We start from the raw sequence: 17,228 nt of genomic DNA on the forward strand, positions 1-17,228 counted from the left end.
CCGTTGATTGCCTGTATGCCTGTCTCTAGTATCTTTTGTCTTAATATGCGAGTCCCACTTCCCCTCTCTTCCACCTCGCGCCATATGATGTCAATGCGGCCACAAACGAGGGTTGCGGCCCGGCTAAGATCCCAACGATTGCGGTCAGCCAGTATTCAGCCTACACAAGAGGGGTTGCCAGAGGCGAGGAAAGGGGGCGCATAAAATGCGTCACTTGCCCCCCCCTGTTTTCCGGAAGGAATTCTGCTCTGGACCACATTGGGTGCGGTAGTACAGTACCAATTGCTCTGGGTCGGTACAGCTTTTGCGGCAAGCTCTAACCCAACCATGAGGTTCTTACCAGTCTGTGGTGCTGCCTTGCTGGCGGTGCACGCAGCTGGCGCAGCGGTCAAGCATCGCTTCAATGGCTTTACTCTCACCGAGCATCCTGATGCTGCGAAGCGGGATTTGTCTCAGAAATATGTACGGTGCTCGGCTGGAGACGAGGCAATTGGCATTGACTGACTGAGGGGAACAATAGGTCACATGGGATGACAAGTCTCTTTTCATCAACGGGGAGAGAATCATGATCTTCAGTGGAGAAGTCCATCCATACCGGTCAGTCGTTCCACAGCTTATCTTCCGTATTGTATCGTTTCTGACTTGTCGAAAACAGAATCCCAGTGCCCACCCTGTACATCGATATCTTCCAGAAGATCAAGGCTCTCGGCTTCAACACTGTTTCCTTCTACGTCGACTGGGCTCTTCTGGAAGGCAAGCCGGGCGAATACAGGGCGGATGGCGTTTTCGCGCTCGAACCCTTCTTCGAGGCCGCTGCTGAGGCCGGCATCTACCTTCTCGCCCGTCCAGGGCCGTACATCAATGCCGAGGTTTCCGGAGGAGGTTTCCCCGGCTGGCTGCAGAGAGTCGATGGCATCCTTCGCTCTAGTGATAAGCCATATCTGGAAGCTACTGACAAGTATGCATTGCATTTTGGTCCCCTTGCACAGCAGCATTTCTGACAGTGGTTAGCTACATCGCGCACGTTGCCGCGACCATCGCCAAGTACCAGATCACTAACGGCGGTCCTATCATCCTCTACCAGCCTGAGAACGAATACTCTGGCTCTTCGGGCAATGTCACGTTCCCTGATCCCGTCTATATGCAATACGTCCTTGACCAGGCTCGTAATGCGGGTATCGTGGTGCCTTTCATCAGCAACGATGCCTCTGCCAGTGGGCACAACGCCCCGGGAACCGGCGAGGGCTCGGTGAATATTTATGGCCACGATAGCTATCCGTAAGTTAAGGCCCTCTTTTGTGCTAGGCTATGACTAACTTGCTTAGGCTTGGATTTGACTGTGTATGTACTTGCGCTGTGGGGCTCAATTCTGTTCTAATAACGCTTAGGCAAACCCCTCCACTTGGCCCTCAGGAAACTTGCCTACCAACTTCCGCACCCTTCATCTTGAACAGAGTCCCACGACACCGTACTCAATTGTTGAGGTATGTTGTATACTTCCATGGTGTGTTCTAGATCTAATCGGGAATAGTTCCAAGCTGGCGCCTTTGACCCATGGGGCGGGCCTGGATTTGCCAAGTGTGCTGCTCTAGTTAACCACGAGTTTGAACGAGTTTTCTACAAGAACGACTTCAGCTTCGGCGTTGCTATCCTCAACCTGTACATGGTGAGCATTCTACAAACTTCTCTCGGGTTCGCATGCCAACTAATGATTAAAGACTTTTGGAGGAACCAACTGGGGCAACCTGGGCTATGCAAATGGCTACACTTCCTACGACTATGGCTCACCCTTGACCGAATCTCGCAATCTTACTAGAGAGAAGTACAGTGAGCTGAAGCTCCTTGGTAACTTTGCCAAGGCCTCGCCAGGTTACCTACTTGCCACTCCAGGAAACTTGACCACTTCGGGCTATGCCGATACTTCTGACATTACCGTCACTCCTTTGCTCGGTAGCAACAACACTGGCTCTTTCTTTGTCGTCAGACACTCAGACTACACCAGCCAGGCCTCTACCTCCTACAAGTTAAAGGTTCCAACCAGTGCTGGTAGTCTGACAATCCCTCAGCTGGGAGGCAGCCTGAGTCTTAACGGACGCGATTCTAAGATCCACGTTGTCGACTATGATGTCTCCGGAACCAACATCTTGTACTCAACTGCTGAGGTTTTCACCTGGAAGAAGTTCTCTGACGGAAAAGTCCTCGTTCTGTACGGAGGAGCTGACGAGCACCATGAGCTCGCGATCACTACTAAGTCAAACGTGACTGTTGTCGAAGGCAAGGCATCTGCCATCTCCTCCAAGCAGACTGGAAAGTCTCTTGTGATCGGATGGGACGTCTCCTCCACTCGTCAGATCATCAAGGTTGGAGACTTGCAGATCCATCTTCTAGGTAAGACTTCAGATCTCATGATTAGGACGATAAATCTAACTCGTAGTAGATCGGAACTCTGCATACAACTACTGGATTCCGCAAGTCGGTAAAGATAGCACCTCAACGGAGTTCAGCACCCAGGCTGCAGTTGCGTCATCCATCATTGTCAAGGCAGGCTACCTCGTGCGGACTGCCTATGTCAAGGGCAACGGCCTTTACCTCACTGCCGACTTCAACGCCACCACCCCTATCGAGGTTTTTGGTGCCCCGGCTACCACTCGCAACCTCTACATCAACGGAGAGAAGACCAGTCACACGGTTGCAAAGAACGGTGCTTGGACGACGGAAGTCAAGTACAGTGCCCCGAAGATCTCGCTTCCGAGCTTGAAGAGCTTGAGCTGGAAGTACTTGGATACACTCCCTGAGATTCAATCCTCGTATGACGACTCTCTCTGGACCGCCGCCGATCTTGCCGAGACCAAGAACACGTTCCGCCCCCTGACCACTCCCACTTCGCTATACTCGTCCGACTATGGCTTCCACACTGGCTACCTAATCTACCGTGGTCGATTCGTCGCTAGCGGAGATGAGACCACCTTTACTGTCGATACTCAGGGTGGTACTGCATTTGGAAGCTCCATCTGGCTCAACGACACCTTCCTTGGCTCTTTCACCGGTCTCTTTGTGTATGCTGACTACAACCAAACCGTCACTCTTCCTAAGTTGAAGTCCGGCAAGGAATACGTCTTCACGGTGGTTGTCGATAACCTCGGTCTGGACGAGGACTGGACCGTCGGTTCAGAACTCATGAAGGCGCCCCGTGGTATCCTCAATTATGACCTTGCCGGCCACGACGCCAGCGACATCTCCTGGAAGTTGACGGGCAACCTCGGCGGCGAAGACTACCAGGATAAGACTCGCGGGCCCCTCAACGAGGGTGGTCTCTACGCTGAACGCCAAGGCTACCACCAGCCCCAACCTCCCAGCCAGAAATGGAAGTCCGCCAGTCCTCTCGACGGTCTTTCCAAGCCCGGCATCGGGTTCTACAGTGCTGAGTTCGAGCTCGACCTGCCGACTGGATGGGACGTGCCGCTGTTCTTCAACTTCGCCAACAGCACGACTCCCGACGCGTACCGTGCGCAGCTGTATGTGAACGGGTACCAGTACGGTAAGTATGTGAGCAACATCGGGCCCCAGACGAGCTTCCCGGTTCCCCAGGGTATTCTGAACTACCAAGGAACGAACTGGATCGCACTCAGCGTGTGGGCCCAGAATGAGGGTGGCGCCAAGGTGGAGGGACTGGAGTTGAGCTACGAGACGCCGGTCTTGACGGCGCTGAAGGGAGTCAAGTCGGTGGATCAGCCCAAGTACAAGGCTCGGAAGGGGGCGTACTAGGTGGAGGTTGGGAGTTCCGTACGAGTATTTCCCCACGTATATAGTTGAGTTGAGGTAATGCATGCGCTTGAGGATCACCGTAAATAGCAAGTCACTTTTGGTCCATGACCGAATGGTGATCTCGAGGGACGGATGCTACTAAAAAATGTAGGATTTCTAAAAAGGATATTGTGTTGCATCATCCGTGAATCGAACACGGGCCTCATCGATGGCAACGATGAATTCTACCACTAGACCAATGATGCTACTTGGTGGTAGCTTCCGAAATTACGTTGATTATAATCCAACGTCATAACTCCTTCCAATATATCCACCACAACCTCTGCTCGTTTTAAAATTGCGCAACTATTCAACCCCATTGCTGAGCACAAAATCAGCTAGTACACTCCTACCAGCTGGCGTGAATTCTCCGCTGAATATGTTATCCAATTTCATGCTCTTGGCTAGCAGCTCAAGTGATTTGTCGAGACCTCTGGTTGGAGCCTTGAACTCGAGAATACATATTTCAATATTCCCTCTGGTGCGCAACCTACACGGGACATGATGACCAGAAAGACCCGTGAATAATGATGAACAAGCTACCTACCAACGCCCTATCGAATTCCAACAGAGTCATTAATCACGCCAAAGTCAATACGAGACGATCGACACAGAGTTGAGTTCCAGACTCAAATCCGACACCCAGCTCCAGAGAGGATAACAATAAGCACCGAGACACGATGTCCTGCCTCGCTGGTAACTAACTGATGCACATGGCCAGAGTCATGCAGATCCACAGCTCCTCCTAAATACGTGGGTACAAATAGATTCTGAGGTATGGCGCGCCATTCATGGCCACCTTCCACCTTCCTTCACCGCACGCTTCACCAGAAAACGGACCTCCCCTACAGTGAGGCAGGAGCTAGTCTCACCGAAAAGCATCGTTGAATTTCCAATCATTCTCATGTTGGCGTCGAAATTCGAGGACTTCCTGTCTAATCCGCTCCAGATGGTACGCCTCGGTCTGGTACACTCCTAGAGGAACATCGCCGGGGCGAAGCTCTTGCTGGCGGAGGTGGCTGCTAATCATACTGCCCACGGCGAGGTGGCTGCGAAAGGGTTGGCCCCAGAGGTGGGAAGACGGATGGGGTCGGGCCGATCGAGGCCGCTGTTCTACCACAAGAGGAGTGGTTAGTCAAGAGTTCTTATATGAGGTAGGGTTTCGAGGGACAGGAGGGGGAGAGGAAGCCATCACCTGTAGGGCCGGGATTCTAGGGCGGCCGGGATTCTAGGGCGGCCGGGATTCTGGAGGAGCTCTCGCTGGGGAGGAAAACCTGCAGGAGGGGGAAATTGACCAGGTCCCGGAAAGACGGGGGCTATATATTCGACGCTTCCAGGGGGGATGGTCCCCGTGCGCTCGATGATCCGCTCGTACGCCTCAGCCCTGGGATCACGCGGAACGTTACACCTGCAGGTCTTCCAGACTCGACCACAGAAGTAGCAGAACTCGACACCACAGAGGCATCTAAAGGGGGTCACGTTCTGGTCAGTATCGGAGCAGCGGGAACCGCGGGGGGAGTCTGAGAGGGTCTGACTAACATCATATGATGGCACCCGGAATCCAGCTCCACGAGTCGCCCGCAACGAGGACATGTTTGCCACCCGAACCTCCTCGCGGCGCTCATCTGTCTTTCGTAGTCGGTGTTGGCCGGGCAGTTTCCCGTGTGGAACGGTTCCTTGCAGCTTGCACAAGTCTTGTGGCCACAGCTGGGACAACTTGCCCGGGTGTTGACGATACAAGATGGGGGAATGAAGGCAGAACACCGCCCCCGAGAGCAGTATACTTTGTTCGGAGTCTCGATTTCGGCCCTCTTCCTCTCGTACCGCCGGAGGGTCTCCAGTGTGAGGTGTTGGCCGACAGCGGTTATGTCAAAGGGCTGGCCGCAGCATCTCGGAGGGAACCGGCCCCCCTCGGATAGAGAGGACTGGAAGTAGCTTTCCAGGCAAGATGAGCAGTATTCATGCCGACAAGGTGCGCGTGCCGCTTTGGCTTGGCATAAGTCTTCCGAGCAGGCAGTACACTGGCGAGGCGCTGTCATTGAGGATCTTTGCAATCCCTGGCGGACTGGGTTCGCCTCTGTGAGAGCTTGGACCAGGAAGTCGGCTTTTCTGTTGATAGAGGCTGTGATGCTGTTGATGTCTTGATGGAAGATGACGATGAGAAAGAAGAAGGCAGAGAGAAAGAAGGCGAAGAAATAATACACGATGAAGCAGAGGAAGCAGAGGAAGCAGAAGACGACGAAGAGGAAGAGGCAGAAGAGGTAGAAGAAGGAGGCAAAGGAAGAGGAGGAGGAAGAGGAAAAGGAAAGAGGGGGCCTACCGTTGAGGCCTGGGGTGAGGCTGTCCATTCACAGTTTCTGATAGTTCTCTTTCTTCGTATGGTACATTCTGAATCTTTTCTCGATTTGAGAGATGCAAAATGGGTCATCAGAATTCAACACTGTGGGCACTGAGCAGCAGTGACGGCGTTGTTTGCACCGATCCGGAGACTAGCAGTCATGATGAACACATTTACTTAACATTGCTTGCCCGGAACTTCACTTCCTCCTATCCCACCCTGCCATCTGTTTGTTCTCAGTTTTACGGAGAGACATTCCGCGTTCAATCTTCCTACCCATCATTCTGTTCAGAGAAGCCCATCGATATCCCTGCAGAGTCAACTCCCTCTCGATTTCTCTCTCACTTCTACAGAATAACCCAATAACGTCGTCCCAAGCCATGGAGAAGTCCTCCTCATCAGAAGGGTCTGGTGCCTTTACTCCGACATCCTCGGCAGCAACTCTACCGACGGATCTGAAGAAGGTCAAGACACTATTTGGAAAGTGTACGGTCCAGGGATTACACAAAGGCTACATGTGTACCTGTCAGATGGGCACCAACGAGGCCTCTGTGTCTGCTATTGATCAGGAAGCCTCATGCACCGAATGCCATCACTCACTCAGCAAGCACCTGGAATACACCGAAAGTAAGTTACTCAGAAAACAATTAAGAGACTTGTCCATTAAGAGTCTTTCAAAAATCTAGTCAAGCAACAACACCCTATGCCAGCATTAGCACCACAGCCGGACATACACAAAGGATCTGAGATCTGTGCGCGAACTGAGACATTGCTTGGAATCGCACAAGAGCTTGACACAAAACATGTCGTCTTTGTACAAGGCACACCTGTGTCAGGCAAGACGACCCTCGCGCTTTTGCTCCGGGACTTCCTTCGCCAGACGCGCAAGGTCATCTTTGTGAAAGGCTGGAAGAAGAACGGTAGCTCGTTGCCTGCCGTGGAATACCTAGTCCAAGCAGCCTACGAGCAGGGCCTTTGTAAGGACGAAGTGCACGCCGACCTTCAGAGCGATCATAACAGCGGGCTGGTTTTCATCTTGGATGACGCACACGAGACCTACGGTGACTTCGACTTTTGGTCCGAGATTGTAGATGCCCGATTCGGCAAGGAACATGGCCCTCGTTTCTGTTTGTTCTTCTCGCACGAGTCTTTGAGGACTGGGCCCCTCGAGGCGCGCTTCAGCAGACGTCAGCCGCCCTTCAAACCATCGCGAACAGTCACCCTTCTGCCGTACTGGCCGAGCTCCATGTCCTCTGTCTTCTACACCCAATCCGAGCTGCAAGATGTGGTCAAGAGGTACAGTGCTACGAACGGCTGCCCTGAACTGTCCCAAAACGGGCGGGAGTGTTTGATGTTGCTGACAGACGGACACCCTGGAATGGTCGCTGCTCTGCTGGCATATATATGCCAGGTGAGTGCAGCCCAACTGAAGCTCCCTTCCTTCTCGGTGCTAACTCTCAGCAGAACGCTGGAAGAGGTTTCCAACAATACATCTACAAAGATATGTTGTCGCTCCCTACCGACGAGTTCCGCGAGTTCCTGAGCAGCAACGACGCCCTCGAATTCATCCGATACCAGCCCGCCGGGAAAAGCCTACCATCGAAGTACATGACCAACGGGATCTTGACCCAAGCCATGATCGACATCCTGCTCCGGGTTCTTCGCCAAGGCAACATCCGTTTCAACCACAAGGACAAAGACCTGAGGATTTGCGTCAAGTTCGGATTCCTGTATACCTTCCTCGATTTCGCCGACAAGGTCTACTGCGTTCTCCCCTCCAACCTCCATGCCCGGTGAGCCATCCCCCTTACTCCACCCCCTGCCTCAAAATTAACAACCCCAACCCCCAGCTTCCTCGAATACGAACACACCGGCGGCGACCAAATTAGCTTCCAAGGCATCGGCGGCGGCCCGGAGATCCGCGAATTCTGCATCCGCGTCCTGCAGTCCCTGTCCCGGGAGTCCCTGCAGGACACCTTCGCCAGCCGCCGGGGCCCCGCGGGCCGCGTCCGGGCCCGGGCCGATCTGTTCCAGGACGAGTTCTACCGGTGCTGCTGGAGCCAGAACATCTTCGGCGGCGCGGTCACCCGCGACTGGACGCGCACCACGGGCGCGCGCACGGCGGTCGAGATCTCGGCGGTGGGCTGGCGCATCGAGCTGCTGCATGGGTACGCCGCGTGTTTTGACCTGCGCGCCATCGCGCGGCAGTGTGGGGGGATGGTGGAGCGCGGCAAGATTCGGCATTGGGTCGTGCTGTTCTGTGCCGGGGAGCAGGGGAAGGTGCAAGGTATGTCACTCGGGAAGTTGTTGGGTTTGTGGGTGTGAGGTAGGAATAGTGGGCTAATGTGTGTATAGGGAGTTGTGAGAATTTGCTGCATGTGGTGTTCAAGAATGGCTTCGCCAAGTTCACGGTCAAGTCGTCGAGGGGTCTTCTGGAGTTCAGTCTGGGGCAGCTTTGAGGGTGTTGAGGGTTGTTTGGATGGAAGTCGCTTGTTGCTTGAAGATCGAAGATCGCTGGGGCTGGGGCTAGTATGCGATGACGGGTATAAGCTTCGTGGGTACGGTTGGAATGGCTAAATGAGCGGGAAGTGTAAGTTTAGCGTGAAGGAACATCTAGGCCGAATCGATCTTTGCAGGAACCTGAATTGATGACTACTTTTACGTCTAGAATCCATTGCAGTAGACTTAAATGTAGCCCAGTGGCTACTTAAAGCTTAAATCAGAGAATCCTATCAACTAGACTAGGTCGGGTATCTCGATAAGCTGAAAAAAAAAATGAAAAAGGAAAAACTACGTGCCATCTACGCGAAATCATCATGCTTCTGCTTTCGGCTCCAGTCCCGGGGGACTGTATCTTGCCTCCTCTGCTTAGGTGCTAGCCTACGCAAAGGAGTCTGAGGCACAGGGGTCGCCCCATGCAAAGGAGCCGCCCCGTGACTAGGTGTCACCCGACGCACAGGGGCCACCCCATGCACTTCCGCGAGATGTCTAGATAGTTTTGCGACGGTGGACCACCCACTGTGGCAGTCAGGGCAAGGAAGACTGTCATCGTGGATGGTGCGGTGATGCCGCCGCAGACTATCGGCGCTCCCGTAATGCAGGCGACAGGGCACCCCGTCTTCTACAAAGGTGCAATGGAAGCGGTCTCCTATTACAGCGAAGCTCATTGGGATTATCGTTCGACCACGCGGGGGATCAGGCCTGTTCCTACGGGGTTTCTTCGCTGATCGCGCCATTTCCGGTGCAGTGCGATGGGGCTTGGGCTTGGTAGGGGGTTGTTGCTGATGCGGCGGGTGCAGCTGCTGGTGTAGCTGAGGATTATGTTGTCTTTGAAGCTGCTGTTGCATCTGAATTGGATGCTGGGCCGGCCGCTGATGCTGTTGTAGCATTCGAAGTTCATATTGCATCTGCAGCTGCTGATACCGAGCTTGATATGGCTTTAGCTGGGTCTGTAGCTGGTGCTGAGGTTGCATCTGCTGCAGGCTCTGGTACTGGCGCAGGGGCTGAGGTTGCTGCTGGTGAAGCTGCTGGTAGTTTTGTTGTGCTGGATAATACTGCTGAAGATGCAGCTGTATTTGTTGCTGCTGGTGCTGAGGAAGCTGACACCGCAGAGGATATGCCTGTAGTTGCTGCTGGTTCTGCCCCTGGTGCTGAGGAGGCCGATCTTGCAGAGGATGTACCTGTACTTGCTGTTGGTGCTGCATTTGCTGATTAATCTGCTCCGGGTGTTGAGAAGACTGACACTGCCGAGGAAGTACTTGTATCTGCTGCTGGGGCTGAGACTGACAGTACTGCTCCGGCTGCTGGTTCTGAGGAGGCTGATCCTGCAGAGAAAGCACCTGCATCTGCTGCCGGGGCTGGGGTTGACAGTACTGCTGCTGTATCTGAGGATGGTTCCGCGTCTGCTGCTGAAGCTGTTTCTGGCAAAGCAGCTCCTGCTGAAGCCGCTTCTTTTTAAGCCGCCCCTGCCGCAGCTCCTGCCGTAACTGTCGCAGCTGCCGCAGCAGCTGTATAGTCTTCTGCCGTAACTCACCAATGCACCAGAGCTTGCGGCGATGCTCCGGCTCCTCAAAGTCAGAGTCAAGATCCCAGCCGGTGCCGCAGCGAAGACATTCCATGGGCATGAGGAGGCTATCCTGCTCAGTCAACTTAGTGAGCATCTCCTGGAGACATTCATGATGATAGAGGGCCCGACATGCAGGTCTTGCACAGCGGTAGATTTGCTCGCTTGGGCCCGTTGACGGGTGGTAGTCAGAACACAGCTCGCAGTTGCGGAAGTATTCGGTACTGATATCTGCCCATTTTGGGGGGAATGGCTCATCCAACAGCGCCCTCTCCTCAGCAGTATACTCTGGCTCTGAGAGGAACATTGGGAGGGAGTTTCCGCTCTCGCGGTTATCTGGGTGAGTGGGTGCATTGGCCATATTGGATGAGCTTGAGAGTGAGGTGGGTGGTTAGTTGGGGATGGAATTGGGATTTTCGTGGTGCTAGGGGTTAGTACTACTTGAGCAATCACTTTCTCGTGAATTTGAGCAAGAGTTAGGTTGTTTTGATAGGGGTGGTGGAGGATGGTGGAAGAAAGAAAGTGGGAGGAGAGAGGTAAGGAAGACTTCCTGCACGCTTAATGCTTGGGTCAGCCAGGTCGAGGGAAGTTGACCGATAACCACTTCGGGCAGACCTTCCCCCACAATTCCTCCGGTTCGTGCAGGATGACATGGGAGAGGGCTCTTGATCTGTTCCAATCAGACTCCCAGATTTTGGGGACAGGAGATGCGCATGGACGCTGTGCCAATCTTCGCTACGGACTTTTGACCAGTCTTCCCGTTTCCAGACATGTTCCTCCTCTCAAACCCCAAGCCCCAGGTTCTACCTCCGCCTGCTTGATGCTTGTCTGCTGAGTGCCGGACAATCTTAAGGGTATTCTAAGTTGATGGCGTGCGAGATTTGGCTCTTCATCAGTTGCGCATCGGATACCAGTTCGAAGACTACTTTCCAGTGTCATTCCATGCGTTGAGGGATCGATCGAGTCGACATCGTTCTGTTCGTACCCGACTGTGAGATGCATAAGCTTCTGCTCAGATCTCAGGTCTGTTCTGAGGGACAGGGCGGCATGAGCTGGAGGACAGGTTGTTGCGTCATTGGAGTTGCGCCGGTAGCAAACGCAGCTGGGTCGGCCCCCAGTGGTCAAGTGCTGGCTGCTATGCTGGCTGCTATCCAAGCTATGCACGTATTCTCCAGCCCAGTGTCAAGGCTGCTAGGAGCTTATTCTAGCTTTGCTGATAGTGGAGAAGCTTTCTGGAAAGTGTTCATGGCGAAACTGCAGAGTAGCAGTGGTTACCCGTCATATGAACAAGCTCCGCAGAGTTTACAATTGGACGTGGGGGGGGGGGGGGGGCATGGGATGAATGAGCACAATGAGCACAAGATATGAAAGCATCTCTCACCCCTCTGTCCACAATAACAGCGGGAATGGCCATATCACTGCGGACAGTTAGTGATGCTTCATACCAAAAGGTTGTGACAGACCGGGTTACCTAAATGGGAAATCAGCTACTGGGCGGACGGGATAGTACTGACTGTACTTTACGGTGCCTGACGTAAGCTTGATCCCTGCTGTGAAATGAGATTAGATGCTAGTATAGCATCCTGTGCGGTTTACCTTAATGTCCGGTGTTTATCGATATGGCCGATGGACTGATGTAGTTCAGTATAGTTACGGAGTACACTATCGCTATCGGCATAGTAAGCGAGACTCCACCCAGCGGGGAAGGCCCGGCGGGTCGAGCTGTTTAGCTCGGTTGATCCATCGATTCCATCCCAGCCACCGATTTATTGCTCCTGCTGTCGTACTGCCTGACCGTCATCTCCGCTTCTGCTTTTCTTCTTCTTCTTCTTCTTCTTCTTCTTCTTCTTCTTCTTCTTCTTCTTCTTCCTCCTTCTTATCGCTCAAAATCAGACCCTCCAACAGTCCAACTCAAACACTCACCTCTACCTTTGTCGCCCGGTGGAACCCACGAGACTATGACCCCTCCACGTCCATAACGAGTACAGTACAACCATCCATCGCATACTCCACTCCACTATTTACTCCGTCCGCACCGCACCGCAACCACCACCACCACCACCACCACCACCACTACAACCACCATAAACAACCCCCAAACCTCACCACCAACCTCACCACCACACCCCCCAAAAAATGCCACCCACCCACCTTCCCCCCCGAATACCTCACCAACCCATCACCACCACCATCCAAAAAACCCACCCCCGTACCGCGCCCCGCGAATTCACCACCCTCCCCTCCACCTACAACTACACCCCGCACCTGGCACCGGGCACAATCGTCGGCATCGTGCTAGGCAGCGTCCTCGGCTTCCTCCTCCTCCTCTACCTCCTCTACCTGGCCCTCACCTCCGGCCGGAAATTCGCCCCCTCAACCACCCACGGCGGGGACGGGACCGGCACGATCCTCACCGGCAGCAGCACGACGACGTCCTCGCCGTCGTCGCACTCGGAGATCATCGAGGAAGGGTACCACCTCCCGCCGCCGGGGCATGGGCGGCTCCACGCGCCGCACTCCAAACATCATCAGCGGAATCGTCCACCCCCGCTTGCTCCCGAGATGGTCGAGGCGAGTGTGGTGTCCAGTGAGCGGTCGGATGTGGTCACGGTCATGGAGGAGCATTCAAGCGTCGAGGGCCAGGGGCGAAAGCCCCGGAGGCCGGGGAAGGGCGGGTATCGGGCGGTGGATTTGGATGCGGTGGAGGGGTTGTCGGTTGATGGGAGTTTGAGGTCGTAGGGTTGGGATTGGGGGTTGGGTCTGGGATGGATGGGAGGATGATGTTTTTGATACCCTTTATTTTATTTCATTTTTTTGTTTTGTTTCGTGTTGGGATCGTTACGAGGATGATGTCTAAAGATGCATGAGTTATGAGATATGCTGCATTTATATGAAGAGTTTAGTGAGTTAGGTTTAATGATAATGATGACATTTATGCCATAGGCCATAGTATGTTTGAATATCGATATGGCGATTGTCAATGGAGTAAGGTAAGGTGTGGTATAGCGTTCCATCTCAGCCCAGAGCAAGAACAACAAGTCCCACAGTAAAAGTAAGTAAAAGCAAAAACACAAACACCAAGAACCGTTTAGACTGAAAGCAGACCCAACCCCAAAACCAGCACAATCCAATACTCAAGCCAAAAGAAACGCAGCGCCCAACACCCCCACCCATCCCCATATAAATAAGAGTTGGTATAAAGGCATCCATCCATCCATCCATCATCACCCACACCACACCACTATCCATCCATCACCAACCCACAGACTTTAAGAATCCACCACCCTAGAACAAAATATCCAAACAACAACAACACGCCAACGCCGCCATGATACCCGCACACATGCCCCCACCAGACGACCCGCCGCCCCGATCCCCGCCCGCATAGTACCCCTGCTGCGGCGGCGGTGGCTGTTGCGGATAGTACATCGGTTGCTGCTGCTGCTGCTGCGGGGGCGGCGAGCCTGGATAGCCCTGCGGAGGGGGGTAGTAGCCGCCACCACCTGGCGGAGGGGGGCCGTAGCCTTGCTGTGGGGGGTAGCCGCCGCCGCTTTGATTGTAGTAGTCCTGGGAGGCGCCGCCTTGCGGGGGTGGGTAGCCTTGTTGCTGTTGCTGTTGGTAGTGGTAGGGTCCGGCGTCGTGGACGGGGGAGGGGTAGGAGGGGGGTGGGTTGTCCTTTTTTTTTTCTTTTGGTTAGTATAGTATACACCGGTGTGGTTTTGTTGGGTGAGTTTGAGTGAGGTGGAGGATGGGGTTGGGGTATAGGATAAGGTTGGGGATAAGGCTGGGAACGTACGGGTTTGTTGTAGGACATCTTTGTGATTGTCCCGGTGAGACGAAGGATGTTGTTTCTATCGGATAGAAGAGTAGCAGTCCAGGGGGTGAGATATGCGAAGAGCAAGGCTACAGTGTAGTAGATGTTCGGGAGGAAGAGGGAGGGAGAGAGAGAGAGAGAGAGAGAGAGAGAGAGAGACAAGAAGAGTAAGTCGGAAAATGCCATGGCAGCCGCGAACTCCCTTGGCGGGATCCCGGATTAGGCAACCGATTGGGCGGATCTCCACGTAATTCCTCGGCCTCGTTTCTTGGGTCTTGGGACGATGGCGCAGCCATTGTGGCGGTGTTATTTCTAGTTTAGGGGGAGATCCATTGACTGTTCATTGTGTAGTGGGTGGGATGCCATACGTCGCATCTTCAGTCTGTTAAGTTATGCTTCGGAGTTGCCTAGCACAAACATCCATGCATTACTGGCATACTGCTGATCGTGACGGATCTGCAGGTCTCCCGAGACTGACGCGGCGGATGGGTTCATGACACCCCGACAGCCCCTCTTATCTTATCGCAAATCTGGGGCATTCCAGAACATGATCTTACACTTACGCAGTATACGAACATTGCCACTCCCAATCTCGATCTCTTCTCTACAGCGATCCATTCACCAAAACCACTTCACGCTGCAATTAGATTCGCTAAACGCTATCGTTTTCGCCCAGGTTCATCAACGGATTCAGCAAGGAAAAGGTATGACAAGAAAAAGGAAATAGATGAAATTGATTACACAAGAAGGAAACAGACCAGCCCCAAAGCCGGTCCCAACATACAACCGCACGGTTTTCAAGGGGGGTCACCAATACCCGTGTATATTGGCTTCCTTCTCATCAAAGGAGCAGGGAGGAGGAGCAGGTCGGAAGAGCAGGGAGGAGTAGGGTTGAGGGTGATAGGAGCCACAGAGATCATAGGAAAGTTATAAGGGTAGATGCAAAGAAAAGAACCAAAGTCACACGAATATATAGTCAGCTTTTGGGTTCTAACCATGCGCAGTCGCTGGTGCGATCAAAATGCAGGTGCAATGCAATGGTCTACTAGGTATGCGTCGGAGCGGCACATCTAGGCTTGGTCCTCGACGGTGGCCTGCTCGAGCTCTTCCGTCACGTCGGCGACAGCGTCCTTCTCCTGCTTGAGCTCAGCATCCGCAGAGACCTTGCCGTTGACACCGCTGTTCTTGATGGCCACCTTCTTGGCGCCGTCGGTGGCCCGGTCGTCCTTGGCAGCGGCGGTCTCCTCGGCCTCCAGGCGGGCAATCTCCTCCTGAGCCTTCTTGATGTTCTACGCATACAGTTAGCAATAGTCACGACAAACATGAGACAGAACGCAAAACTCACCTCCTCGGTCTTCGAGGCCTGGTTCTTCTTCCACTCGGTGATCTTGGCCGCGAGCTTCTCAATCACGGCAGGAACATCCGCCTGGTTCATGGGAGGGTCGATCTTGACCTTGGCAAAGTCCTCAATGACACCAACGTTCAGGTTGAACTTGGTCTCGGCCGGAGCGGCGGCGGCGGGGCTACCGTTGGCGCCCTTCTTACCCTTCTTGCCCTTCTTGCCCCCGGTGCCGACGAAGTAGTCCTCGCCGTCATCCTTCTTCAGGACCTTCATGCCCTTCAGGCCGGAATCATCGACGGTACGGCCGATCTCCGCGCGGAAGTTGGAGCCCTCGTCCTTCTTGTCGTCCAGACCCAGAGCAGCGAAGTCGTAGGCGGGGTTGAAGTGGCGGATCAGGCCCTGGCCGATCAGGATCTCGTCGGTGTAGGCCGGGCGGGAGGCCTCCTCCAGCTTCTTGTCGGCGACCTTCTTGCGCTTCTCGCGCTCGAAGGCCTCGCGCTGGGCCTTCTGCTTCTCGCGGCGGACCCGCCAGGCCTCGTCCTCGTACTCCTTGTACGCCTTGCGGGCCTTGTAGTAGTTGTCCTTGATCTCGCGGATGGCGGTCCACTTCTTCTGCTGCTCGGCGTGCAGCTTGGTGCGCTCGTCGCGCAGGGCGTTCAGGTTCTTGAAGGCGCTGTCCTGCTCGGCCTTGATGGCGTCGAGCTCCTTCTGGATCTCGTTGTACTTGTCGCTGAGGGCCTTGGCCTCGGGGTTGTCGAGGCTCTTCTTGAGCGCGGCGATCTGGTTCTTCAGGTCGGTGATGGCCTTCTGGGCCTCCTCGAGGCCGGCGAAGTTCTTGCGCTGCTTGCGCAGGGTGGAGACGTCGGAGAGGATCTTGCGCTCGTCGACCAGGCGCAGCGTGCCGGAGTCGACCTGCTTCTCAAGACGGGCGATTTCCTTGTCCAGCTCCTCGACGTTCTTGAAGGACATGCGTCCGCGCGAGTTGTTTTGCTCGGAAATACGGGCCTTGAGCGTGGCGTCCAGGGCGTTGATCTTCTCCTGGGTGCTGGAGCGGCCGGCCTTGAAGCCCGACTGCTTCTGGCGGATCGAGGACAGCTCGGCGCGGAGTTCCTGCTGTCTCTTCGCGGTGGGCGAGTCCTGGTTGTTGGGCTTGGCGGTCTCGATCTTGGCCTTGATTTCATTCTTGGGCGGGGGGGTTAGCTCAATGCCAGCATGTGATGACCGGGACCATGGCAATTGGGAAGAACTGTAGCACAGAAAGAAAGCCGTAGAACCGGGAGGAAGGAAAAAGAGGCCACGGTGCCGCAACGGAGAACCCCCGTAAAGCAAGCAATCCGAGGCGTGGTGTAAGGCCAATTAAGCCATAAACAAGGAAATACATACCAGCTTCTCCTGCACAGCGGCGTGCTCCTTCTCGGCCTGGGCCAAATCGGCCTTGAAAGTCTCCTCATTGGGCTTGGTGGGCTTCACCTTCTGCTCCGTGGCAGGAGCGGCCTTGGCGTCGGCGGACATGATTGAGATGAGGTGAAGGAGAAGAGCAATTGCCAGGCAAGAAAAAGATTGATTTAGAATAAAATCAATCAGTCAATTTGGAAGGAAATCAACCCAAATGAGAAAGGAGTGGGGGCTGAGAGAGGGAGGAGAGAGAGGGGGAGGGGAGGAAGAAGAGAGAGAAAGGGAAGGGAAAGGATAGGGAGTCAGTCCGCAGTGTCAGTAAGTTTAGTCGGCAATCAGTTCAGTCTAGTTCAGTTCAGTCAACAACAGGAACTCGTGCTCTTTTGCTCGGCCTGGCCGCTCTCTGTGTGACTGTCTGGGCGGGCGGCGCTTAAAAGTTCCCCGTTTGGCGCCATTAGCGCCGGTCCGCCGA

General features: G+C 54.3%; 8 protein-coding genes and 1 non-coding gene across 9 annotated transcripts; 3 read left to right on the plus strand and 6 right to left on the minus strand.

Annotated features, from left to right (window-relative positions):
• Window positions 1-327: 327 nt before the first annotated feature.
• On the plus strand, window positions 328-3,765 carry BO86DRAFT_314431 (glycoside hydrolase family 35 protein; the record flags this gene model as incomplete). Its single annotated transcript, XM_025668044.1, has 9 exons — window positions 328-462; window positions 521-597; window positions 656-958; window positions 1,012-1,278; window positions 1,326-1,341; window positions 1,389-1,484; window positions 1,532-1,666; window positions 1,719-2,388; window positions 2,435-3,765. 9 exons carry the CDS (start codon window positions 328-330, stop codon window positions 3,763-3,765), a joined length of 3,030 nt encoding a protein of 1,009 aa, XP_025527080.1.
• Window positions 3,766-3,939: 174 nt separating this feature from the next.
• On the minus strand, window positions 3,940-4,010 carry BO86DRAFT_t155. The gene has a single exon. It is a non-coding gene; the product is annotated as a tRNA-Gly (tRNA).
• A 985-nt stretch (window positions 4,011-4,995) lies between these two features.
• BO86DRAFT_314485 (BRcat and Rcat domain-containing protein) lies at window positions 4,996-5,843 on the minus strand (the record flags this gene model as incomplete). The annotated part of the gene is made up of 2 exons (XM_025668046.1): window positions 4,996-5,269; window positions 5,344-5,843. The coding sequence occupies 2 exons, from the start codon at window positions 5,841-5,843 to the stop codon at window positions 4,996-4,998; spliced, it is 774 nt and encodes a 257-aa protein (XP_025527081.1).
• Window positions 5,844-6,337: 494 nt separating this feature from the next.
• On the plus strand, window positions 6,338-8,793 carry BO86DRAFT_102144 (uncharacterized protein). The gene is made up of 5 exons (XM_025665862.1): window positions 6,338-6,769; window positions 6,829-7,553; window positions 7,607-7,935; window positions 7,993-8,429; window positions 8,498-8,793. The coding sequence occupies exons 1-5, from the start codon at window positions 6,523-6,525 to the stop codon at window positions 8,599-8,601; spliced, it is 1,842 nt and encodes a 613-aa protein (XP_025527082.1). The 5' UTR covers window positions 6,338-6,522; the 3' UTR covers window positions 8,602-8,793.
• Window positions 8,794-8,943: 150 nt separating this feature from the next.
• On the minus strand, window positions 8,944-10,566 carry BO86DRAFT_431309 (uncharacterized protein; the record flags this gene model as incomplete). The annotated part of the gene is made up of 1 exon (XM_025675762.1): window positions 8,944-10,566. One exon carries the CDS (start codon window positions 10,564-10,566, stop codon window positions 8,944-8,946), a length of 1,623 nt encoding a protein of 540 aa, XP_025527083.1.
• A 1,417-nt stretch (window positions 10,567-11,983) lies between these two features.
• Window positions 11,984-12,975, plus strand: BO86DRAFT_102192 (uncharacterized protein). Its single transcript, XM_025665863.1, has one exon. The coding sequence runs from the start codon at window positions 12,342-12,344 to the stop codon at window positions 12,942-12,944; it is 603 nt and encodes a 200-aa protein (XP_025527084.1). The 5' UTR covers window positions 11,984-12,341; the 3' UTR covers window positions 12,945-12,975.
• Window positions 12,976-13,355, minus strand: BO86DRAFT_102211 (uncharacterized protein). Its single transcript, XM_025665864.1, has one exon. The coding sequence runs from the start codon at window positions 13,217-13,219 to the stop codon at window positions 13,007-13,009; it is 213 nt and encodes a 70-aa protein (XP_025527085.1). The 5' UTR covers window positions 13,220-13,355; the 3' UTR covers window positions 12,976-13,006.
• On the minus strand, window positions 13,080-14,019 carry BO86DRAFT_410283 (uncharacterized protein; the record flags this gene model as incomplete). The annotated part of the gene is made up of 2 exons (XM_025674491.1): window positions 13,080-13,880; window positions 14,002-14,019. 2 exons carry the CDS (start codon window positions 14,017-14,019, stop codon window positions 13,491-13,493), a joined length of 408 nt encoding a protein of 135 aa, XP_025527086.1. The 3' UTR covers window positions 13,080-13,490.
• Window positions 14,020-14,644: 625 nt separating this feature from the next.
• On the minus strand, window positions 14,645-17,116 carry bfr1 (putative nuclear segregation protein (Bfr1)). Its single transcript, XM_025672195.1, has 3 exons — window positions 16,745-17,116; window positions 15,365-16,543; window positions 14,645-15,308 (listed from the first exon to the last, which is right to left on the minus strand). Exons 1-3 carry the CDS (start codon window positions 16,871-16,873, stop codon window positions 15,090-15,092), a joined length of 1,527 nt encoding a protein of 508 aa, XP_025527087.1. The 5' UTR covers window positions 16,874-17,116; the 3' UTR covers window positions 14,645-15,089.
• Window positions 17,117-17,228: the final 112 nt, after the last annotated feature.

The sequence above is a fragment of the Aspergillus japonicus genome (assembly GCF_003184785.1).
Source record: "Aspergillus japonicus CBS 114.51 unplaced genomic scaffold BO86scaffold_28, whole genome shotgun sequence".
Lineage (NCBI taxonomy): Eukaryota > Fungi > Ascomycota > Eurotiomycetes > Eurotiales > Aspergillaceae > Aspergillus > Aspergillus japonicus.